This window comes from Marmota marmota, unplaced genomic scaffold, assembly GCF_001458135.2.
Source record: "Marmota marmota marmota unplaced genomic scaffold, marMar, whole genome shotgun sequence".
NCBI lineage: Eukaryota > Metazoa > Chordata > Mammalia > Rodentia > Sciuridae > Marmota > Marmota marmota.
Window position 1 is genome coordinate 881,800 of NW_026000256.1, and position 26,198 is coordinate 907,997.

The 26,198-nt window shown below is 40.4% G+C and overlaps 1 protein-coding gene across 1 annotated transcript in view; it reads left to right on the forward strand.

Moving 5' to 3' along the window:
• Positions 1–26,198, forward strand: part of Tktl1 (transketolase like 1) — a 29,889-nt gene that overhangs the window by 2,023 nt on the left and 1,668 nt on the right. Inside the window, 10 exon segments of the mRNA XM_015506945.2 lie at positions 541–638; positions 2,393–2,584; positions 2,664–2,791; positions 4,390–4,583; positions 11,135–11,299; positions 17,811–17,967; positions 20,125–20,255; positions 23,243–23,326; positions 25,319–25,415; positions 25,565–25,684. Coding sequence (XP_015362431.1) covers positions 541–638; positions 2,393–2,584; positions 2,664–2,791; positions 4,390–4,583; positions 11,135–11,299; positions 17,811–17,967; positions 20,125–20,255; positions 23,243–23,326; positions 25,319–25,415; positions 25,565–25,684 — 1,366 coding nt within the window.

A 26,198-nucleotide genomic window follows, 5' to 3' on the forward strand; every position in this document is an offset into this window, starting at 1 on the left:
GTTGTCTTTATTTTATTTAGAGACAGGGTCTCACTGAGTTGCTTAGTGCCTCACTTTTTGCTGAGGCTGGCTTTGAACTCTCAATCCTCCTGTCTCAGCCTCCTGAGCAGCTGGGGTTACAAGTGTATGCCACCATGCCCAGCTGGCATCTTTTTTTTTTTTTTAAGAATTAAAAAAAATTCTTGGGTTGTAGATTGACGCAATACCATTATGTTATTCATTTATTTTTATGTGGTGCTGAGAATTGAACCCAGTGCCTCACACATGCTTGGCAAGCACTCTACCACTGAGCCACAACCCCAGTCCTGGGCGTGGCATCTTTGTCACTCCAGTTTCCAGCCCAGACTGGGTGGGGCTCAACCCATAGTCCTCTTATGACATTGATCTGAGACTCAGGGTGCATGTGGGCGTGTCAAAGAGGAATTCATCTAGCCTGGCAGGATGGTCAACAGGAGTGGCTTACATTCAGCACTGGAAATCTGCCTGACATTCTTGTCCTACAGCTGCTCCTAGGTTCATTGGGTCCCTTTTCTCTTACAGAGACTGTCCTTTGTTGATGTGGCAACAGGATGGCTTGGGCAAGGACTGGGGGCTGCGTGTGGGATGGCATATACTGGCAAGTACTTTGACCAGGCCAGGTAAGGCACTTACCCATATTCACTCCACTGCCCCATCTTCTCACTTAAACTTTTCAGTTCAATAGTTTGGGAAGACAAATGGTTTTTAAAGCTCATGTTACCAAGTATTGGAGCAGTAAAGAAATCAGGTTTCTGGAAACTGTCTTATCATTCCTGGTTGGGGTCTAAGTGGTAGCTGCAGTACAGGTACCTCTGTATTAGCACATAGATCTTTCCTAAGTAACAACTTTGTGTTTTCCATCTCTGGTGATCTTTCCTCTAGAATGAACTCATGAGTGGGTTTGTCTTTGCATAGGGCCCCTGAATGCTAATAACAAAGGACATTTTTCTGGGTTGGTTCCCCCTTTTTCTTTTGTTTTAGTTGTAGATGGATGCAATTCCTTTAATTATTTGTATGTGGTGCTGAGGATCAAACCCAGTGTCTCACACATGCTAGGCAAGTGCTCTTCTAGTACTGAGCTACATCTTTAGCCCTGGTTCCCTCTTTTCAAAGACAAGAAAATCAGTCTCTTTCTTGAAAGGTTGCTGTTGCTGATGTGGGAGCAAAGCAGTGGTGATGTACCTGGTCCAGTTCCATGAGCACCCACGTCCTCTGCTGTGTATAGCAGGCCTGAGTCCAGAGCCCCTCGGGTTCAATTTCTCCAGGGTGGGGAGCTTCTGTCTCCTTGGGAAAACAGCCACCTAGCTCCTCAGATGGGGAAGAACCCTAAATGATCAGTTCCCCTGGGCTCCATGGCGACTCTGGAAGCATTTCATTGTGCTTCCTCTAGTCCTTAGGCTACCCTGCTCCATTTCCCATAGGTCTGAAATTTTTCATTGGTGACTGTTTCTCTTTTTCTTATCCTGGAATTAACTTTTTTTAACTTAGAGCATTTTAGTGAGATCTGAGGTACATACCCAGCCTTTTTTTTTTTTTTTTTTCAAATTTTGAGACACGGTCTTGCTAAATTTATTAAGGCCTCACTAAGTTGCTGAGGCTGGCCTCAAAATTGTGACCCACCTGTCTCAGCTTCCTGAGTTGCTGGAATTATAGGCATGCACCACCATACATGGAAGAATGTTTTGATTGTTATAGTTATTGTAGATAAATTGTAATATCAGAAATAGAAGGAAGTGGTACTGGGCGTGGTGGTGCATGCCTATAATCCCAGCAGCTTGGGAGGCTGAGGTAGGAGGATTGTGAGTTCAAAGCCAGCCTCAGCAATTTAGGAAGGCCCTAAGCAAATTAGTGAGACCCTGTCTATATAAAATATTTAAAAGGACTGGAGATGTGGCTCAATGGTTACGCACCCTTGGGTTCAATCCCCAGTACAGGAAGGAAGGGAGGGAAGGAAGGGAAGGAAATAAATAGAAGATAGTGGTACTTAAAAATGGAATTTGCCAAGAAAATTTAAGTGTATATGTTGTTTGGGAATTTCAGGGAACTGCTTTCTTCCCATTCCCCTCTTGCCCTTTTGCTTTCTGATTGAGAGAAATAGCAGAAGCAGCTAAAAATAGCCTCAGAGCTGGAATGAGAAAGCTCACCAAAGGTGATGACCATCTCATGAGGCCCAAGCATTTAGAATGTCCTTTCTTCAGCTGCTGAGTATGCTTAGAATTGGTAAGGAGAAAATAGGCATAGGGACCTGATGATCTGAAGTGGCATCTCCAGTCTTGTCCAGTCTGTTCCTTTGTCCCTGTACCTGAAATGCATTTGTTTGAGTGGTCCAGGTAAGCCCCCAGCAGGATCCTAAACTTTTCTTGGCTTGTTCCAGCTACCGTGTGTTCTGCCTCCTGGGAGATGGTGAGTCGTCTGAAGGCTCTGTCTGGGAGGCATTGGCCTTCGCTTCCTACTACAGTCTGGATAATCTTGTGGTGATCTTTGATGTGAACCGCCTGGGACATGGTGGCACCTTGCCCCTTGAGCACTGCATAGAAGTCTGTCAGAAGCGCTGTGAAGCCTTTGGGTAACCATACCTTTTCTTGCCTTACCTTCTTTATGTCCTGCTTCCCTTCTTCCTTGTAACCTGGTATCCTTCTTAACAGGTGGAACACTTACATGGTGGATGGTCGTGATGTGGAGGCACTGTGCCAGGTGTTCTGGCAAGCAGCTCAAGTGAAAAGCAAGCCCACTGCCGTGATTGCCAAGACCTTCAAGGGGAGGGGCATGCCAAGTAAGTGTTTCTTTCCTACTTGTGTGTATTCAGAACATTGGTGTGCACAGCAGAAGGATGCAAAGCAGATGCCTTTTCCTTAGTGAACAATGATAACACCTGTAACATGTGCTCAAGACTCCTCTCTTGCCCTCACTAGATAACTCTGTCTGGTTAGGGTAGGAGGCGAAAGCCAGTCAACAGTGATTTATCTACCTGTGTGAAGGAGTGGCTAGGAGAAGAGTTCACTAAGTGTTCATTTATCTACAATAACTATAACAATCAAAACATTCTTCCATGTGTGGTGGTGCATTAATTGGAAGGCTAATGCGAAATGATCTTCACTGTTCCATTCATAGAATGATAAACTGTGCTACATGTATGAGCAGCCCCATGAATAAGAGTATGCATACATGTACACTTGCTTTGGCCCAGGCCATCTAGAAAAACACAGGGACTTGGTGAAGTATCACATCTTGAAATGGCAGCTGTGGAACTAGGATTGGGGGAGGAAGGTAGGGTTTTTTAAAAACACATTATTTTAGTTAGTTAATGGACCTTTATTTTAGTTATTTATATGTGGTGCTGAGAATCAAATCCAGTGCTCACACGTTAGGCAAGTTCTCTGCCACTGAGCTACAACCCCAGCCCAAGATGGGTTTTTTTTTTTTTCTTTTTTTTGGTTTGGCTGGTTGGTTTTAAAAATTTTTTTTTGTAGTTGTACATAGACATCATGCTATGCTGTTTGTTATTTGTTTATTTTTATGTGGTGCTAAGAATTGAACCCAGTGCCTCACATGCGTCAGGTAAGTGCTCTGCCACTGAGCTATAGCCCCAGTCCAGAAAGGAGTTTTAAAAGACTAAGTCCTTGCATACTTAAGGCTGTCTGAAATTGTTCAAGTTTAGATTTCTGGTTTCTTTAAACAATAATATAGATATTTTAGAATAAAACCAGTCCACAACTCTTCCCCCAAATATAATCTTACTGTGGTTCCCCCAGTTCCATAAATAACATTACCAGTGTTTCCTTGGCAGAACCCTGGGCACTGTCCTTGACTCTCCCTCTCCCCTATGTTGTCACCCCATATATGTGATCCCTTAGAGTATATAAGATGTGTTTTCCCCTCCCCATCTCAACTGCCACAATTGTTGCCAAGCCCCCATCATCTCTTCTGAACTGCAACAACATCTGGAGGGGTCTGTCCACTTCCAGCTTGCTTCCTTCCAAGCCAGTCTCCACATTGCTACCACAGTGATCTTTATACAACATGACTAATCATTTACTAATCCAATCCCTTCAATGGTTTCCCAGGTTGTGTTGGATAAAATTCAGACTCTTTATACCCATGAGCCCTCCACTCCACAGTATACCCTTTCTGTCTTTTCAACGTAATCTCCCACATTCTTCTCTCCATTTACCGAATATGGGCCAATGGCCTCCTTTAAAGTCACATGGCCTTTGTTCAGGCTGATCTCTCTGACTGCAGTACCATACTAGGCCCCTCTATGCCTGGTTCTTAATGGGAGTCCTAGATTTAACATTTTTTAATCGTAAAGCCTTTCAAATGACCTAATAGATGCTCATCAAAAGTTTGGAATGAATGGCTTTTTTCTTGCAGATGTTGAAGATGCAGAAAGTTGGTATGGAAAACCAATGCCAAAAGAAAGAGCAGATGTAATTATCAAATTAATTGAGAGCCAGATACAGACCAACAGGAGTCTTGTACCACAAACCCCTATTGAGGATTCACCTCAAGTCAATATCATGGATATAAAAATGACCTGTCCACCTGCTTATGAAGTTGGCGATGTGGTAAGCAAAATGTGGGTGATTGACTAAATCATGTATATCAACATGCTTTGTTCTCTTTCTTCCTAAATACATAGTATTCTTGATTTATCTTAATATCAATGGATAAACCAATTGTGTGATAATTACTTAATGGTTATAATCAGTAAAGATGGGTTTATTCTCTTTTTTTATTCTTTGCTTTTATACTTACTTAGGTCTGAATTTTCATACTGATCAATTCCTATTTATTACCATCCAGGGCCTTATGGCTTTGTCTTGCTTCCTTAGTTCAATTTTTGCCCTGACAGTCCAACTATGCACAAAACTACCATGATTGTGTGTCTGCCTGAGAAGGATGGGCCAATCTTTTGAACTTTATGCTGGATTACACAAGAAAGCAGTCCAATTTATCAAACAACAATTCTTCAAAAAGGAATCAAGTTATGTGTAAAACCCTAAACATAAAGCCTTATATAAAAGTTTTTGGTGTGTGTGTGTGTGTGTGTGTGTGTATTTAAGACAAGGTCTTGCTATGCTGCCCAGGCTGTCCTCAGACTCCTGGGCTTGAATGATCCTGCCTGAAGAGCTGAACTGTAGTTGTACACCACCATGCCCAGTGGTTTTTGTTATTTTTATATTCTGCCCTGTGGTATACTATAGCAGACCTAAAAAAGGTTGGGTCTTCAAGACAGAAGAAATAAGGCAGCAGACCTAGGTGGAAATATTTTTAAGGCATTTAAAAATATTTTTTTTTTAGTTGTAGATGGACGCAATACCTTTGTTTCATTTATTTGTTTTTATGTGGTGCTGAGGATCAAACCCAGTACCTCACACCTAATAGGCAAGTACTCCACCACTGAGATACAACCTCAGCCTGGAAGGAAGTATTTTTTGACTCTTCTTTTATTTTCCCTATTTATTTGCACAAATTTTGAGTATTGGTTGTTTTATTTTTTATAATATTTATTTTTTAGGTGTAGATGGACACAGACACAATACCTTTATTTTTATGTGGTGCTGAGGATCGAACCCGGGCCCTGCCCATGCTGGGTGAGCACTCTACCGCTGAGCCACAATCCCAGCCCCATTTGGTTGTTTTCTTAACCTGACAATATAGATTAAAACCAGATGAATTAACCACTTGAGAAATTAGGAAAGAAATTAAAAAGCAGAAGGGTACTTTGGCAATGTGTCTTAATACTTCAGCTCTTCATACCCTTCAGACTAGCTGTGCAACTTATAGGGATTTATCCTATAAAAACACATATCTGTAAGCATGCAGATATGTCTATTGGAAGGAATGTTGATTGCAGTGTGGGTTCTGATACCAAAATTGGAAACAACCCAGCAAGAGAGGCTGAGCTTGCCTAAATTATTACTAGAAGTTTTTGAATGAAAAGTAACATATGATTTTATTTTTGTGTAGAAAATCTTAAAAGGAGTTAGCACATTATTTATTATAGGACATAAAAGTGTATTTAGAGGAATGACATCAAATTGTTAAGTGTTTATCTGAAAGAAGGGATTATGGGAACTTTTAATTTTTTTAAAGAACTTATGAATAGGAAAAATGTATTAGGGAAGCAGAGTAGTTTGTCAAAAATCAGCAAATTAGCTGGGTGCAGTGGCACATGCCTATAATCCCAGTGGCTCAGGAGGCTGAGGCAGGAGGATCTCAAGTTCAAAGCCAGCCTCAGCAGTGGTGAGGTGCTAATTAAGCAACTCAGTGAGACCCTGTCTCTAAATAAAATACAAAACAGGGTGGGGAAGTTGCTCAGTGGTTGAGTGCCCCTGAGTTCAATCCCCGGCACCCCTGCCCAAAAATCAGTGAATTAAAAAAGAAGACACATTAATGTGTGATTCTAAAATTGGTCCTTTGGGACTGGGGCTGTGGCTCAATGGCAGAGTGCTTGCCTAGCATATGTGAGGCACTGGGTTCAATCCTCAGCACCACATAGAAATAAACAAATAAAATAAAAGCATTATGTCCATCTACAACTCCAAAAATCAAATTAAAAACAAAAGAAGTTATAAAACTGGCCCTTTGAATTACCAATATAGCAAACAAGCTATTAGCTAGCCTCCTTGATGAGATAAAAGCCATAAATATATTAAATTTAGTCTTGGGGCTGCGGTTGTGGCTCAGTGGTAGAGTGCTTACCTAGTATGCATGAGGACCTGGGTTCAGTCCTCAGCACCACATAAAAATAAAAAAAATATTACGTCCACCTAAAACTACAAAATAAATTTTAAAAAAATAAAATTTAGTCTTTGGGAAAAGGCAATAAACACAGATACAGAGAACACATAAAGAATTAAGAGAGGGGCTGGGATTGTGGCTCAGAGGTAGAGCACTCGCCTAGCACGCGTGAGGCACTGAGTTCGATCCTCAGCACCACAGAAAAATAAAAAAAAAATAAAGATATGTATCCATCTGTAACTAAAAAATAAATATTAAAAAAAAAAGAATTAAGAGAGGGGGCTCAGTGGTAGAACACTCTCCTAGCATGTGTAAGGCACTGAGTTTGATCCTCAGCGACACATAATAAATAAATAAATAAATAAATAAATAAATAAGCAAATAAAATAAATAAATAGGTGTTGTGTCCATCTACAACTAAAATATACATATATATTTATATATGAATAGAAAGCTATACAACTCCATGCTAATTGGTATGAAAACATGTTTAAAAGGATGGGGGCCATATTTTAGGAATGCATGAAATATCAAAAGTTGACTAAAAGAGATATAAAAAGCTTAAATCTGTCAATAGCCATAGGAAAAAGTCTTGAGAAAACTGTCCAAGATAATACCTCTGAAGCATCAGGTTCACCAAATTTCAAGGGTGACTTATTTTTAGCCTTCAAAGAATAGGTAATTCTTTAGCTGTTTCAAACCTTTCCAAATTTGAAGACCAAAGTATCATCTCAATTCATTTATGAAGCCAAAATGTAACAAAAATAGCCCAAAGAAAACTATAGACCAATTATAAATATCAGTGCAAAAAAAAACTAAGTAAAACATTAACCAAGGTCATATGCATTAGTACATTAAAAGAAGTTTAAGACAACCTGCACAACTTAGCAAGACTGTCTCAACACTCAATTTTTTTTAAATGGCAAGTATATAAGTTTGATGCAATGGCATGTACCTATACTCTCAGAACTTGAGAGGCTAAAGTTGGAGGGTCCCCATTTTTATAACAAAGGTGAATAACTTTCAAAAACCATTGTAAAGCCCCAAAAAATCGAACAATTAAAGAGTCAGGGACTGTTTGACCTAATAATACATCAGTGAGTTATACAAAGGAGGAAAGAAAAACCTAATTATTTTTATATGTATTAAAGAAAGTAAAACATTAAGTAAAATTTCAGCATTCATTCCTGTTTGAAAAATTGCTTAGGGCTGGAGATGTTGCTCTTCAGTATAGTGCAAGACTAGGTTCAATTCTAGATAAATATATTGTGAATCTGGAGCCCCTTTTTAGTTTTAAATTTTTTTTAGTTGTATGTGGACACAGTATCTTATTTATTTTTATGTGATGTTGAGTTTCAAGCCCAGTTCCTTACACATGCAAGGCAAGTGATCTACCACTGAGCCACAATGCCAGCCCCGGAGCCCCTTTTGTACCTAAAGGTAAAAACATTTTTAATAATCTTGCAAAGAGATTTAGCCCCACTCTGGAAATGTTAGTCACTGTGGTTAAATGAAAGAATAAAATAATCAGTACCAACAAGGAGAAGGTAAGTTTCATATTATTTGCAGATGATAGAGTTATATGTCTGGAAAACCCAAGAGAACCAGAAATGGTTAAAATTAAGAACAAAGACCAGTGAGAGAGCTTGTAGCAAAACTAACATACAAGAATCAATTCTTTTTACCTTAATTATTTTTTTAAATTTATTTATTTTTTAAATACACGACAACAGTAGAATGCATTACAATCCTAATTACACATATACAGCACAATTTTTTGTATCTCTGTATATAAAATATGTTCATTATACAAAATACATGTATGAAGATTTGAATTTGGTGCCAACATACCTTATATACAAACAGAGACGATATGAAAAATTGTGGTATATATGTGTATTAAGAATTGTAATGCAAAAAAAAGAGTACATGTATAATGGCATAAATTGGTGTGAACATACTTTACCTTAATTATAACTGGTTATTAGGTATGATGGTAAGAAGATGATCCCTTTATAATAGTAAAATGGCCAAAAATAAATTTAGATATATAAAATCTGTATTAATATGCTTGTGCAACTAGAAGCCTAAAAGAAGATCATGTGCCTTTGTAAGAAATGCCCATCAGGTATTTGTGCTTAGACCATTTCTGTAAACAGGCCTCACGAAAGCCTTATTTTTTTTAATTTATTTTTTAGTTTTAGGTGGACACAGTATCTTTTTTATTTTATTTTTATGTGGTGCTGAGAATCGAACCCAGTGCCTTACACATGCTAGACAAGCACGATACCACATGAGCAACATCCCAGCCCTCATGAAAGCCTTATTGCCATTTACATCTGGAAAGGGGAACCAGGTAGCTGAGGGACAGGAACAAAAGGAATATAGCCTCTTCATTTGATATCCTGTTATAGCTTTTGAATTTTATAGTGTGTGTACACATTGCCTTTTTTGTGGTGCTGGGGCTCTAACCCAGGGCCTCATGCATGCTAGACCTACGTCCATAGCACCACATTTTCTGTTTAAAATCTTTTTGTGGGGGAAGGGTACTGGAAATTGAACTCAGGGGCACTCATCCACTGAGCAGCATCCCCAGCCATATATGATTTTCTGTGTCTGGTCTTTTTGACTTAGCATAGTGTTTTTGAAGCTCATTCATGCTGCAGTACTTTGTTTCTTTTTATGACTGAATAACATTCCATTTGTAGGTATACCACATCTTGTTTATTCATTTATCCATTGATAGACATTTGGTTGTTTCTATCTTTTGAGTATTGGGAATAATGTTTCTTTGGACATTTGTGTCCAAGTTTTTGTATAGGTTTACATTTTATCTTGGGGGAATATACCTAGGAGTAGAATTGCTAAGTCATATGGTAATTCTGCACTTAACAGTTTGAGGATCCAGGTGCAGTGGCACACACTTGTAATCCCAGCAACTTGGGAAGCTGAAGCAGGAGCATCACAAGTTCAAAGTTGGCTCTGCACAACTAAGCAAGACTGTGTCTCAAAACAAAAAATAGAAAGCTTTGGGCATGTGGGTCAGTGGTTAAGTCCCTCTGGGTTCAATCCCTGGTGGAAAAAAAAAAAAAAAAACAGTTTCAGGGATTGCCAAGCCTTGTTTTGGTTTTTGGTTTGGTTTGGTCGTACTGAGGATTAGGTGCTTTACCCCTGAGCTACACCTTCAGCCCTTTTTAATTTTAAATTTTGATACAGGGCCTTGCTAAGTTGGAGGCTGGCCTAAAACTTGTGATCCTCCTACCTCAACCTTTAGAGTCCCTGGGATTAGGGGCATACATTACTGTGCCTGGATCCTTGTTTTTGTTGTTTTGGGGTTTGTTTGTTTGTTTGTTTTGTACTGGGGGTTAAACTTGGGCACTCGACCACTGAGCCACATCCGCAGCCCTGTTTTGTATTTTATTTAGAGACAGGGTCTCACTGAGTTGCTTAGCGCCTTGCTTTTGCTGAGGCTGGCTTTGAACTCACAATACTCTTGCCTCAGCTTCCCTAGCTGCTGGGATTACAGGCGTGCACCACCCAGCTTGGTTTTTTGTTTTTTGTGGTGCTGGGGATTAAACCCAGGACCTTGTGCATGCAAGGCCAAGTACTTTACCAACAGAGCTATATCACCAGCCTTGTTCGGGGGTTTTTTGTTTGTTTTTGTTTTACCTTATTTTTTAATATAAAAAGTCCATATTGTAAAGATGCCAGTTCTCCCCTAAATTAATTTATAAATTCAGTTCAATCTCAAAGTATATCCTAATGGAATTTTTTATTATTGGTGTCATGATTCTTTTTTTTTTTTTTTAAATATTTATTTATTTTAGTTTTCGGCGGGCACAACATCTTTGTTTGTATGTGGTGCTGAGGATCGAACCCGGGCCACACGCATGCCAGGCGAGCGCGCTACCGCTTGAGCCACATCCCCAGCCCCCTGGTGTCATGATTCTAAAGTTGATATTTTATAGCTTGCAATTAGTTTCCAATTAGTATTATCAGTTTTATAATTAAAAAGCAACAGAGGCATCCACATTTTAGAAAATGAATTTAAAATTTTTAATGAACTATCTGAATGGGACAATAAATGTAGTTAATTCAGATGTTTCAAATAAAATGCCATCTGTGAATTTTTAGACAGTAAACTAATTAATGTAGCAAAGTTAATTGAAGAATGAAGTAAAAAACTACAATGTCAGAAATCTTCCTGTTGAGTTGTGGAGTGTTTTCCTATGCGGCGAGTGGGGCTTAAGAGTATGTGAAATAAAAAGAGATTATTTAATTTCTTCATCAAGATAACAATTTGTAATTCTACAAAATTGTGCCTGCCTTCTAAGTGCATTCCAAGAAATCATGCCACTTGACTTTCTTCTAGGTGGCTACTCGAAAAGCATGTGGTTTGGCTCTAGCTAAGCTGGGCCATGCAAACAACAGAGTCATTGTGCTGGATGGTGACACCAAGAACTCCACCTTCTCTGAGATATTCAAGAAAGAGCACCCTGAACGATTCATCGAGTGTTTTATTGCTGAGCAAAACATGGTGAGTGTGCTGTGCCACCCTCTTGGGGCTTCTCATTGACCATCAGTGGCCCACTGGACACAGAAGATCCACCCTGCATTACTGTTTTTCTTTCCATTTATAAAAGCTACAGACTGGAGACAAAGTCCCCCGAGAAATAGGAGGCAAGTAGCCAGATATAGTTAAGAGGTGGCCTCCAGGACTGCTAAGAGAGGCATGGTAGATTGCCCAGCACCCTCTGGACATCCTGTCCAGGTAGGTAGACAGCAGCAGTTCAAGCACACCTGGCCTAAAGCATCTTGAGCTTCCTATTATCTTTTTCTATCCAGGCTAGCCCCAATAAGTAGGCAATCCTTTAGCTACTCAGAGGCAAATACATTGACGTGCCAACAAGAATGTGGTTTCTCCCTTCCTACTGGGGCCCAGGGCCTTATAAAATCATGCTTTAAGAATTAGTTGCTGGGGTTGGGGATGTGGCTCAAGCAGTAGCACGCTTGCCTGGCATGCGTGCGGCCCGGGTTCGATCCTCAGCACCACATACAAACAAAGATGTTGTGTTTGCCGAAAACTAAAAATAAATAAATAAATAAAAATATTTAAAAAAAATAATTAGTTGCTGCTGGGCATGGTGGCACAGGCCTGTAATCCCAATGGCTGAAGAGACTGAGGCAGGAGCATCACAAGTTCAAAGCCAGCCTCAGCAACTTAATGAGGCCCTAAAAAAGAAACTTGGTGAGATCCTATCTCAAAATAAAATATAAAAAGGGCTGTGGCTGTGGCTTAAAGGTTAAGCATCCCTGGGTTCAGTCCCCGGTACAGGGGGGAGAAAAAAAGGAGTTTCCAGCATTTAAAAATCAGAATATTTTTATATAGACTCTAACTCTCTGGAGTCTTTTCACAAATGGAAAGAACTGCCACCATGGGCTGGTGTGCCTCCCTGATGCCATTTGGCTGGAGCCAAGCAGTAGTCCTAGCATTCACAATCAGCTTTTCATGGTTCCCATGCTTTTTTGGCCTACTCATTCCTTTATAGTCATTCCCTGGCCCTATCAGTACCAGAGTTCAAGCATCTCTGTTTAGTAAATAAAAGTCATCACAATTGTAAGAATATGTATATTTGTTCATGGGTCTCATTAAGTTGTTTTCATTTTGAATGAAAAAAATATGGTCCTTAATTTTCTGTGTCAAACCTCGTGTCAAAAAGATTGTCCCTGACTCATTGATTCCTTCAGCTAATCACTGTGCTTTGTGCCTAATGATACAAACTCACAGTTGGGAGAAAACAGAAAAGAGGAGGCCAGAAGGTGGTATTTAGTATCATGATGTGGTTATGTTTTTTTTTTTTTTAGAGAGAGAGAGAGAGAGAGAGAGAATTTTAATATTTATTTTTTAGTTTTCGGCGGACACAACATCTTTGTTTGTATGTGGTGCTGAGGATCGAACCTGGGCCGCACGCATGCCAGGCAAGCGCGCTACCGCTTGAGCCACATCCCCAGCCCATGATGTGGTTATGTTGAGAGTGAGGGTTGATCAGGGACAGCCTCTCAAGAGAGGTGACATTCAAGCTGGAACTCAGGTGACAGGAATCAGTTGTGTACAGATGCGGGGGATAACATTCCCAGCAGAGGGTCTGGCTAGATAGATGTGAGGCAGGCCACAGTCTGAAATGCTTAAGGAATGGAGGGAAGGCCAGAGTGGCATTGTGAGCATAGAAGGAAATTGTCTCAGATTTGGTCTTCAAGGACCAAATCATAGGGTATTGTCAGCCACTTTCAGCAACCCTGGTTTTCTTGCAGTTTTCTGGGAAGCCATAGGAAAGCTTAAGCAGAAAAGGGACAGGGTGTGTTTTTCGAGACTATGCGACGTGATGGAGAGGTTGTTGGAGCTAAGGGTGGGGAAGAAACTGGAACATGGCTGTGTAATAGCTGTGGTCATGGGAGAGAAGTGGACTCATGAGCCTTCCCTGACAAGAGATCAGCAGCATGCAAGAGGCCAGGAGTTCCTAGGAGAGAGTGGTGTCACCTCTTGAGATGGACAAGACTGGGTGAGGAGGGGATAGGAGCTCTCTTTGGGCCCTAGAGGTGGGGGCAGAAAGTGGTATCTTCAGACATGTTTGCTCTGTAGCCACTGAATGTACTTTCTTTTTTATTGTTTTTTAAAAAATAAATGACAGTGCAATGCATTACAATTCATATTACACATACAGAGCACAATTTTTCATACCTCTGGTTGTATATGAAGTATGTTCACACCAATTCATGTCTTCATACATGTACTTTTGATAATAATGATCATCACATTCCACCATCATTAATAATTCCATGCCCCCTCCCTTCCCCTCCCACCCCTCTGCCCTATGTAGAGTTCATCTATTGCTCCTATGCTCCCCCTCCCTACCCCACTATGAGTCAGTCTCTTTATATCAGAGAAAACATTGAGCATTTTTTTTTGTATTGGCTAACTTCACTTAGCATTATCTTCTCCAACTCCATCCATTTACCTGCAAATGCCATGATTTTATTCTCTTTTATTGCTGAGTAATATTCTATTGTATATATATATGGCACGTTTGCTTTATCCATTCATCTACTGAAGGGTATCTAGGTTGGCTCCACAGTTTAGCTATTGTGAATTATGCTGCTATAAACGTTGATGTGGCTGTGACCCTATGGTATGCTGTTTTAAGTCCTTGGGGTATTGTGTCAAATGGTAGTTCCATTCCCAGTTTTCCAAGGAATTTTTATACTGCTTTCCAGATTGGCTGCACCGATTTGCAGTCCCACCAGCAGTGTGTGAATGTGCCTTTTTCTCCACATCCTCGCCAACACTTTTTGTTGTTTGTCTCCATAATAGCTGCCATTCTGACAGGAATGAGATGATATCTTAAAGTAGCTTTGATTTGCATTCCTCTAATTGCTAGAGATGATGAACATTTTTTCATATATTTGCTGATTGATTGTGTATCATCTTCTGAGAAGTGTCTGTTCAGGTCCTTGGTCCATTTATTGATTGGGTTATTTGTTATTTTGGTGCTTAGCTTTTTGAGTTCTTTATATACTCTAGAGATTAGAGCTCTATCTGATGTGTGAGGGGTAAAAAATTTGCTCCCAAGATGTAGGCTCTCTATTCACCTCATAGATTGTTTCTTTTGCTGAGAAGAAACTTTTTAGTTTGAATCCATCCCATTTATTGATTCTTGGTTTTAATTCTTGTGCTATACGAGTCTTATTAAGGAAGTTGAGGCCTAGTCCCACATGATGGAGATTAGGGCCTAATTTTTCTTCTGTTAGACACAGAGTCTCTGGTTTAATTCCTAGATCGGGCCTAATTTTTCTTCTATTATACACAGAGTCTCTGGTTTAATTCCTAGGTCCTTGATCCACTTTGAGTTTTGTGCATGGTGAGAGATAGGAATTTAATTTCATTTTGTTGCATACGGATTTCCAGTTTTCCCAGCACCATTTGTTGAGGAGGCTATCTTTTCTCCAATGCATGTTTTTGGCACCTTTGTCTAATATAAGATAATTTTAATTTTGTAGGTTAGTCTCTGTCCTCTATTCTATACCATTGGTCTATCAGTCTGGTTTGGTGCCAATACACTGAATGCATTTTCCTAAGCTACATATCCCTCTGTCAAGTTTTAAAGTTAATATCTGATTTTTTTTTTTTTTTTTTTTTTTTTTTTTTGGTACCAGGAATCGGTCCCAGGGATGCTTAACCACTGAATCACATACCCAGCCTTTTTATATTTTATTTTGATACAGGGCCTCACTATTTTACATAGTGCCTCAATAAATTGCTGAGGGTGGCTTTGAACTTGTGATCCTCCTGCCGTAGCCTCCCAAGTCACTGGGATTACAAGTGTGCCCACCCTGAATTTTTTTTTAATATTTATTTTTTAGTTTTAGGTGGACACAATACCTTTATTTTTATGTGGTGCTGAGGATTTAACCTAGTGCTTCATGCATGCTAGGTGAGCACTCTTACCACTGAGCCACAACCCCAGCCACCTGAATTTTTTTTTCTTTTGAGATGGGGTTTCACTAGGTTCACAGGCTAGCCTTGAATTCCCCGGACTCAAGTGATTCTCCTGCCACTGTCTCACAACTAGATAGGTCTACGGGCATAACACAACTGTGTCTGGCCTAACATCTGAATTTTTTAAAATATTTTTTTAGTGGTAGTTGGACACAATACCTTTATTTTATTTATTTATTTGTATGTGGTGCTGAGGATCCAACCCAGCACCTTGTACATGCTAGGCAAGTGTTCTGCTAAGCCACAACCCCAGCCCTAACATCTGAATTTTTAACCATAAATTAAATAGTTGGAAATGATATAATTGTCTGTTTATTAAAATTTGTGATATTTCAGTAGTCAAGTTATCCAGTTAAAGGTTACTCCAAGATATTTTTCTTTAGAAATTAAATCACTTTTTCTACTTGAATTTTTATTTGCATTCCTTCCCCCCAATATCTTTATTCCTAAAAGACTTTTATTTTTTTTTTATTTTTATTTTTTGGGAATTTCTTTTTTTTTTAATTTTTTATTGTTGGTTGTTCAAAACATTACAAATTTCTTGATATATCGTATTTCAAACTTTGATTCAAGTGGGTAAGCCTTTTATTTTTTAAAATTTTTTTTAGTTGTAGATGGACACAATATCTGTATTTATTTATTTATTTATTTTTACGTGGTGCTGGGGATTGAACCCAGTGCCTCAAACATGCGAGGCAGGCACTCTACCACTGAGCTACAACCCCAGCCCAAAAGCCTTTTATTGATTGTCTTGTTCTCTGGAACAAAAATACAGATTGATAGCTTTTTAAAATTTTTCTTTTATGAATAGGCCTCTAAGCATTAGAATTTTTTTCTTCTGGATTGAGTTATGGTTGTTACTATTTGTTAATATACCAGTGGATAAATATAATTGAATTAGACTTAGAAGAAATTCTATTAACTTTTTTTCATTTTAATCATGTAAGTGCTAAGAAACCTTATTCACATAAACAAATTTGATTAGGAATGTCATTCAGTTCCTTCTCCATTACAAACCAAAAAAATCACATAATGATCTTTCATTTAAAGTTGTTTGTAGCCAGGCCCAGTGATACACAACTGTAATCCCAATTACTTGGGAAACTGAGACAGGAATGTCACCAGTCCAGTTCCAGGCCAATCTGGATAAGATAGTGAGACCCTGTCTCAAAAAAAGTTGTTTGTAAAAATTATTTGTACAGTTGATAGTTCCATTGCGATCTCATTCTGTTTTGTTAAAAAGAATTGAAAACCACTTGACTTGTGAAAGGATTTGTCATCTGATTATTTGCATTCTTTGCTTTATTAGTGCCGGCATAATTATTTCCAAGTATCCTCTTTAATTCAGTTGGAGGTTTAATACTCCAAGTGTTGCTCTCTATAAGATTGAAGTGGGTGAGAACATGCCTTTTGGGGGTTAGGTTGTTGGTAGGTGATTTTTAGAGAGACAGTATAAAAGGAGCCACCAGCTGTTTCTCTAGCAGATGAATGTAACCCAGTTGTTACACAGTCAAAGATCTTGCTTGCCTGCCTTTGAAACCAGCTACAGTGACACCCACCTTGGTAAGTCCTTATTTACTCCTGGAGATGTTTGTATTCCAATTTGAAGTCTACTGGGATACATGAGCCTGGAGTTGCAGAGACAGTAAGGAATAGTAAGGAATAAATTAGGGGTTGTTAAAATGTGCGTATCAGAGTAATGAGGTGCACAGTCCAATGAAGCAGCAGGACTGGTCCCATTACAACCTCACGGAAACCTCCAGCAGAACATGCTTTGAGAAAAGAAGGGTGACTTCTTGAGCCAAATGCTTCTGAGAGGCCAAGTGAGATGCCAGCTGAGGTCAGGAGACCACTCACATTTGGCAGCCTCAAGGTCATTTATGGGGCTGGCAACCTAGATGAAGTAGGCTATGGAGAAAATGGGAGATGAGACAGTGGGGACAATAACAATAGATGACTTTCTACGAAGTTTTCTGTGAAGTACATAGATGTGGGACAGTCTCTGGAGGGAGGATGAGGCAGAATAGGAGAGTGGCAATGGAAGGTATTGGCGGGTATTGACTGGCAATAAGATGATACAAGAGAAAGGGAAAAACGGATTGAGTGGCATGGGGGGATCGTTGTGTACTTGGAGACACCATGTTGGAGACACTTGAGAATGCAAGAGAAGAATGGGATCTAGGATAACCAGTAGGCAGGCCCTTCTCAAGGAGAGGCAGGTGAGCCAGTGGGAAGGGATGGGGCAGATGTGAAACACTTCATCTCTTCATTTCTCGTTCCTCAGAAGGTATCGAGATAAGGGTCCCATAAGAGCATGAAAGGCAGGGAATGAGGGTACAAAAGGTTTGAGAAAGAAGAGAACAGAAAAGAAACATGCTAGGACTGCAGCGCAGTCTTAAATATCCAGAATAGGAGTTATCATAGGGACTTTGCTATCTAAATTAGGTGGGGAAAGGGTCCAGGAATGTTCTAATTCATGTTCTCTGTGTTGCAGGTGAGCGTGGCACTGGGCTGTGCCACCCGTGGTCGGACCATTGCTTTTGCTAGCACTTTTGCTGCCTTTTTGACCCGAGCATTTGATCAGATCCGCATGGGAGCCATCGCTCAAATCAACGTCAACCTTATTGGTTCTCACTGTGGGGTATCCGTTGGTATGAGTTCTGAATGCCATTATCTTGATAGCTTTCTTCTTCCTTTTCAGAGAAACCTTAGCACAGGATTGCTTAAATCTTGCATTCTTTTATGGTTCCCTGAACTTTGACTCTTCAGGACTTGTTATTTGTTTGGTTTGGTTTGGGGTTTGGTGGTGAGGATTGAACCCAGGAATACTTTACTGCTGAGCTACATCCCTAGCCCTTTTTATTTTTTATTTTGAGACAGGTATCACTACATTGTTCAGGCTGGCCTCCAATTTGTGATCCTTCTGCCTTAGCCTCCTGAGTTACTAGGATAACAGGCATTTGCCACCAGGCCCAGCTCAGGACTTCTTTTTTAAAAACTCTATTGTGCAGGCTGGGGTTTTGGCTCAGTGGTAGAGCGCTTGCCTCACATGTGTGAAGCCCTGGATTCAATCCCCAGCACCACATAAAAATAAGTAAATTAAATAAAGGTATCCTGTCCATCTACAACTAAAAAAAATTTAAAAAGCTCTATTGTGCTTTAAATGCTTCGAATACTTAAGTAAACTTTGAGGCGAATCTCTTGGTGTTACTGTAAAGTGCTCATTCTCAGTCATTGAGAAATAAGTATCCTGAGGCCTCTTGGATGTCTTACTGCATATAAATAAGGACAGCACAGAGTCCCAGAATTCTTTTCTGCACTTTGCCTGGTCACCATCTTTACTGGGATGAGAAATGTGGGCAGAGGAAAGAGAAGAAGGTTCTGTCTGGATACCACTCAGATGGAAGTGGGGCTGGAATCACCAAAGTACCTTTGTGCTTTGGGCAGTGGGAGCCCTTAAGGAACAAAAGGCAGGGAAATAGACTGATGGAAATCATTTCTGGAGCAATAACCTTCCATGGAGGAACAGAAGGACACAACAGGAAGTAGGGAAGCCCACAAGAGGGTTGAAATAGGGTGGGAGTTAGTGTAGGGTGGAAAACCAAGGGTGAACCTGAGAGAGCCTGGAGAAAAAAGAAAACATTGCCACAGATTGGAGGGTCTGCAGCTGTATGAAAATCTGAAAGCAAGTCTCACTTGGGAGATGGCAGGGAGTCATGTTCATGAATGGTGGAAATGATGGAAAGATGATTCACCTGACCTGCTTGGTGGGACAGGTCATCTAGGCAGATTTAATGCTTACATTTGCTGCTATAATGCTGAAGAAGCACACTGGGGAGCCATCTAAGTAACTCCCTAGGTTAGTTAGATTGGATTAAGAAGGCTCTGGATAGAGCTAGGAGTCACAGCTGGGCAGGTGGTTGCAGGTGCAGATGCTTGTCCAGGGAGGGAGCAGAGAACCAAAGCTGCTGAGGCACAGCAGCATTGAAAGGTGGGCAGGGCTAGAGGCCTGGAAGAGAGTCCCAGAGTCTTTTCCCAGGCTTGGGTTCTGTGTAAGTTTGAAAATCAAGTCAGCTACAGGGAGAAATGGCTCTTAAGTCCAACCCAGAGAGGATCTAGACTTCTGGGGGTAGGCCATTATCCCAGGCAAGGCAGTGTGCACAGTGGTGTCCTCTTCCTTGCTGGGAAGAGCTAGACTGCAACTTCATACATTGCAGTTTCTCTTTCAACAGAATTTCTGACCAGGAACTGTTTCCAAATACATTCTAAGGCACACTAAGTTATAATAGCACCCCGAGGTGTCCTCAAAGGTGTGTGACATTCAACTACTTGGAAAGCCTAGAGAAATGGAGTCAGATACTCCAATCCACAAAACCCAGTGTCTTAAGGGGGAGAAAGTAGAAGAGCAGAGAAGGAGGGGCAAAACGTGAGGGGACCTTCCTAAGTAGAATAGGAATGATTAGAGACTCAGGCCAATTCAGGCCACCAAAACTCAGGGAAGAGAGCATCATGTCAACTTAGACAGTATTAGTATCAAGTGACAGAGATCAGTCATTCTGAAAGGTCAATTGGGAGCCTAACCCAACTTGATTCATCTAGATCTCAAGGGAGATAGACATGTGAAAGCTCAATATAAATTATAATGAGTTACAGCGATATCAAAGTTGGACCATTTTGGTGGGCTCTGCTATTGTTTGGGGCACCCTGTGGCAATGAGAATTGTTCCTTCTCAAGAGCAGGTAAGCAGGCAGAGGGTAGCTTATTGGAGGTGTTGTGCTCATATTTTTGTTGGGCTATGGTTTTCTCAGGTGAAGATGGCCCCTCCCAGATGGCCCTGGAAGATCTGGCCATGTTCCGAGCAGTTCCCAACTGCACTATTTTTTATCCAAGTGATGCTGTCTCCACGGAACATGCTATTTATTTAGCAGCCAATACCAAGGTATGTTTAACGAGATACTGGTTGAGACAGAAAATGCTCTAAGGGGCTGGGGATATAGCTTATTTGGTTGAGTGCTTGCCTCACATGCACCAGGCCTGGGTTCAATCCCCAGCACCAGAAAAAAAAGGCTCTGCTCCAAGTTTAGTACTGATGGGATTTTCCCCCTTTTTCATGTCTCTGAGGGGCAACCTCTACTCTCGTTTCCACCACAGCCTTGTTTTGCCTCTTGTGAACTTTCTAGAAATGGAATCAGATAACAAGGATGAAATCATAAAACAATCTCCAAGATATAGTAAATAGGGGCTGAGGATGTAGCTCAGTGGTGATAGTATTATTTTTTTAAGTATGATCTTTACAGCAACAGGTAATTTTGTGCACAGACACACTGGCATTATAACAGATTCAAACCATATGAAAGGGGCTGGGGTTGTGGCTTAGTGGTAGAGCACTTGTCTGGCACGTGTGAGGCACTGGGTTCGATCCTCAATACCACATAAAAATAAATAAAGAACTTTAAAAAATGATATGAAAGGATGCTGAACAGAGCTTGTCTGCCTATCTGGGTCAGGGCTAAGGGCAAGAAATGGGAAGCACTTTGGGTATTCTAAATGGGTAAGAGGTTTAACAAAGCATGCTTATGAAATCATAGGAGTGGGATCCAGGTGGTGTCCCAAACTGTGGTGTATTCACCCACCAGTGTAGCTGCCACTCTGAGGCCACTGCTAGGCCTATGGGACTTAGATATACCCAAGCTGGGTGCAGTGGTGCACATCTGTAGTTCCATTATAGTTCTACTCAAGACCTGGAGTGGGAGGATCCCTTGAGTTTGAGACCAGCCTAGGAAACGGCAAGACCCTGACTCAAAACAACAAAAACAAGGCACACCCAGTTGCCTCAGCCAGGGATAAAGAAGCCACTGCTTCTGCCACCACTGCCTCTTAAAATCTAGAAAACTAGAGAGTGGACAATAGGTACTAGTGCAGACAAACCCCAGGATGCCCAGCTCTGGCTCACTGTTGGAAACAGCTCAGAAAGCCACATATGCTCCCCTTGGGAGGTCTTGTATAATAACATTAGATGGTAGAGTTAAATTCCTGTCTAGACCCTAGCTGTAAGGGAGCTTAGGGAATATAATGTCAGTATTTTTCCAACCTGTCCATGATGTTTACCAGACTCCCTCAGCACCTCTGGCCCTGTACCTCACCTATGCCTCTGCACAGGTAACATTGGCACACTCAGGACAGAGTGCATGAATTTCCTTTCTGAACATTCACAACACATATGCATAGACATTTTTATGATTTTTTTGAAGTGGGCTCACATCATACATATTATTCTGGACTGACTTTTTTACTTGTTTTGGGTTGGGGAATTTTTATTTTATTTATTTATTTATTTTGGTTTTTGGTTTTCTTGGTGTTGAATGGAACCCAGGGCCTTGCACATGCTAGGCAAGTGCGCTACCACTGAGCTACATCCTCAGCCCCTATTTACTATATCTTGGAGATTGTTTTATGATTTCATCCTTGTTATCTGATTCCATTTCTAGAAAGTTCACAAGAGGCAAAACAAGGCTGTGGTGGAAATGAGAGTAGAGGTTGCCCCTCAGGATGAGGGGAATGACTGGAAGGAGACATGAAAGAACTCTGAGCTGATGGATGTGCTGGGTGCTAGTTACATGGTGTGTGCCCTTTGCCAAGGTTCAAGGGGGCTACACTTAGCATTTGTGCATTTTTCCTTTAGCTAGGTTATATCTCAAGACACACAAAATAAAGCTGCTTTATAACATGAATGAACGAAAGCAATGTTTTCTTTTAAATATTTATTTTTTAGTTTTAGGTGGACACAATATCTTTATTTTATGTGGTGCTAAGGATTGAACCCAGTGACTCATGCATGCCAGACGAGCGCTACCACTTGAGCCACATCCCAAGCCCAACAAAAGCAATGTTTTGCTGCCCCCAACCCGTGCGGGCAGCTGAACTTAAAAGTCGCTCATGTAAATTTCCAGGGACACCAAATAAAACACAGACACACACTTTACCTTTAAACAAGCTTCAGAATGGCTTCTCCGCTCGCGGCCTCAAGTTCCCCAACTGGGAGAGCAAGAGAAAGTCACCAGGGGCTGGTGAGAGAGAGCAAGCACGTTCGGAAGTGGGCTTTTATTGGGGGACCCTTAGTCTTAGAAAGTTCTATCCAAAAAAGGCCAGAAGGGGCAGGGTCACAAGGGATAGGTGAGTGTAATTCAACCCAAGGGGTGACACCTACATCTGAAGACATGCCTTAGACTTCCTGAGCTGGGACAATGCCCAAGTTATCACGAAATGTAGTAATCGGTTGGAGCCTCTTGCTTCAGAATGGAAGGCTAGGGTCATTCAGAGTGGCTCCCCACAATGTTTCCTGGCTGATGTTTTAGTTTGTAATGCATCATTTATATATTAATGTAAGTTAGCAAATACTTTAACTAGACATTTGAGATTTTATTATGCTCCTAAATGTTTATGTATGCAAGTTGATAGTAAAACTCTATTTACACATTTTATTGGGAAAAGGTGAGTCATTTTACATTCATATGTTTAAGGTCTTTCTAACAATGAAGTATTACAAGCTATATTGTGGCAAAACTTAATTTTTAACATTACATTATGGGCTTTCTAGTCAACATGAATCAGTGCCTCTGTCCTGAGTTTATTTCGGTGGACACAGAACAAGTCAATGAGAATTTGGGAAATGTTTTCTAAGTTAATAAAAGGGACAGTTTGGAAAGCTTGTCACTAAGGGCATCTGCCAGGGTCCCACTTGGGCTATTGCCTGGCCCAGTAGCACAGTCCAGTTCACTCGTGGTTGTACATGTTTGTCCCTTGCTTTAAAATGTATGGTTGATTGTTAGTAGACACTCAGTCTTCCTCTTTCCCACTTCCTGATGGTTTATGGGAATTTATAGCTTGATTTTATAAATTGTGTGTCTGGTTTACATTATGCCCTAGGGAATGTGTTTCATTCGAACCAGCCGGCCAGAAACTGCGGTTCTTTATACTCCTCAAGAAACCTTTAAGATTGGACAGGCTAAGGTAAGGCTCAAGTTCTGCAGTGTTATCCAGTATTGTATTTATGTATTTATGTAAAGAGAACTGTTATAAACCTTGCCCTAGGCATCCTCACAAACAATAATTTTTTTCTTTTTCTTTTGTTTTTAAAAAGTCAATTGTGACGGGGCTAGGGTTGTGGCTCAGCGGTAGAGCACTCACCTAGCATGTGTGAGGCCCTGGGTTCAATCCTAAGCACCACATAAAAATAAATAAATAAAATGAAGGTATTGTGTCCAACTACAACTGAAAAAATTTTTTTAAAAAATCACTCGTGGGCTGGGGATGTGGCTCAAGCGGTAGCGCGCTTACCTGGCATGCGCGAGGTGCTGGGTTCGATCCTTAGCACCACATACAAATAAAATGAAGATTTGTGTCCACCGAAAACTAAAAAATAAATAAATATTTAAAAAAATAAAAAAAATAAAATAAAAAAAATAAAATAAAAAATCACTCGTGACCTTTGCCTGATTTTCCTTAGGAAGGAGCCTTCTGACAGTTTAGTTTGACCTGCACTTTTCTCTTTTCCAAATGTAGTCTTTTTGTTGAACTCTTATAACAACTCAAAGGCACTTGAGTTTGTTGACTGTAATTTTTCACAGTCTCAAATTAAACAAAATCAAGAAAAACCAGTCCAAATGAGTAATATATATCTGCTAGGTTCATATTTTATAGATCTAAGGCCAGGTTTTAAAAAAAAAAAAAACATAAACCATTTTGCTGGGGGAGATTCTTTGACCCTGTGGTTTATTTTGTGCATGGAATATAGCTTTATCTGTAGGCCTCATGATTAAAGCTTGACATTACTGGGCACTTTGCATAAAATCCCTGGGAAACTCAGATTATCAGCCCTTATTATAGATGAGGATCAGAGAAAGTAAACACCTTGCCCAAGGCTTCACAGGTCCTGAGCACCAGGACCAGGATTCGGGCCCAAGCATGAGCTCAGCCTCTCTGGGCCTCTCCACCAAATTGTCCACTTCCTGCTGTGCCTACCTGTCCAAGATGCATATGGGGAAAATTAGAAAAGACTGTGGAGAAAGTTTGTGACTCTACTTACTACCTACAGAGTATTATGGGCATTTTGGCATGTTTCCTTCCTGCTTTCTTCCTAGGCATATGTATATATTTTACACAATTGAGATCATACTTTAGTAGAATACACAATTTAAAATGCCATTGCTCTCTCTCCTTTTTTTTCCATTTAGGGATACTGGGGATTGGACTCGGGCAGTCACCCACTGAGCCACATCCCCAGCCCTATTTTGTATTTTATTTAGAGACATGGTCTTACTGAGTTGCTTAGGGCCTTGCCATTGCTGAGGCTGGCTTTGAACTCATGATCCTCCTGCCTTAGCCTCTTGAGCCACTGGGATTATAGGCGTGCACCACTGCACCCAGCTGAAGGATCTTTCTTATATCTCTTTTGTCTTTTTGTTTCCTAAAATTTTCTTGGTCCTGAGGAAAAAAAATAAATTTTCTAATGGTGAAGGATGAAACTTTAAAGTGTGTATGTATGTATATGGTAACATGCATGGGCATGGGTAATTAAATGGTTGGGTTTTGCAAAGTGGACATAGATGTGTATGTACATATGTATATATGTGGTTTGGGCTAAGGGTACTGGTGATCAAACCCAGGGCCTGTACATGCTAGGCATTAAAGAATCATTTTATTTATGCATTATATAAGAACTTAATAATTTGTATTGTAAGTCAAGAGAAGACAAATTTGCAAAAAAAAAGAGTATGTCAGGATTTTAAATGCATCTGATTCAGCCTTTTTTCTAGTGAATTATTAAGGAGTGACATTATTAGCATTGGGGAATAGCAGTGTAGCAGAATGCCCTCTGATTTGAGATATGCTTTATTATTTATTTATTTATTTATTTCTTACATACATGACAATAGTGGAATGCATTGCATTCATAATTAGATGTAGTAACCACAGTACTTTGTTTTGTTGGTGCTATACCAGGTTGTCTGCCAAAGTGTCAATGACAAAGTCACGGTTATTGAAGCTGGAATTACTCTGCATGAAGCCTTAGTGGCTGCTGATGATCTCTCTAAACAAGGTCAGTTGGTTGTTTCTGAACATTGAAGTTCATCCTTGGAAGAGGCAGGACTTTGCCTACCTCATGTGCCCCAACAGGTTTATTTTTGTGCCTGCATATTCTATATTCTAAGTCTGCTTCTTACACCAAGCTGGTATTACTTTCTTCAGATATTTTTATCCGTGTCATTGATCTGTTTACCATTAAACCCCTGGATGTTGCCACCATCATTTCCAATGCAAGAGCCACAGGCGGCCGGATTATCACAGTGGAGGATCACTACCTAGAAGGTGTGTGCAGGCATCATGAATGTGTTTGAAAGTTTATTTTGGCAATAAGTGTTTTTTGTTTGTTTGTTTGTTTCCTTGATTGGAGATGTTCCATGCTCTTGGGCATCAGTGCCCATCTACTACTCACCCAAAGATAACATTTTTTTGATAGTTCTGGGATTGAACCCAAGGCCTCACACATACTGGACATGCATTCTATCTCTGAACCATATCCCTGGTTCACAACATACCTTTATTATTGTTCTTTGCAAGTGTATTAATGTAGGGATCTTCTCACCCAGCCCATAATGCTCTTGTGTGTCCCCAGCACACTGTCCAGTCACCAAGGTGGGTTGTTGGCAACACAGAGGAGTGGCTGACTCAGTACTGAACAGGGAGCAGTCACAGAAAGCTTTATTTACAGTTTTATTTTGAGTTTGAATGATTAGTAGTTTACTTGCCATCTCCCAAAATAGTACCTTGCAAAGAATAAAGTAAATGCAGGAAAAGAGCATATGGTAGGGAGGGAGAGAGG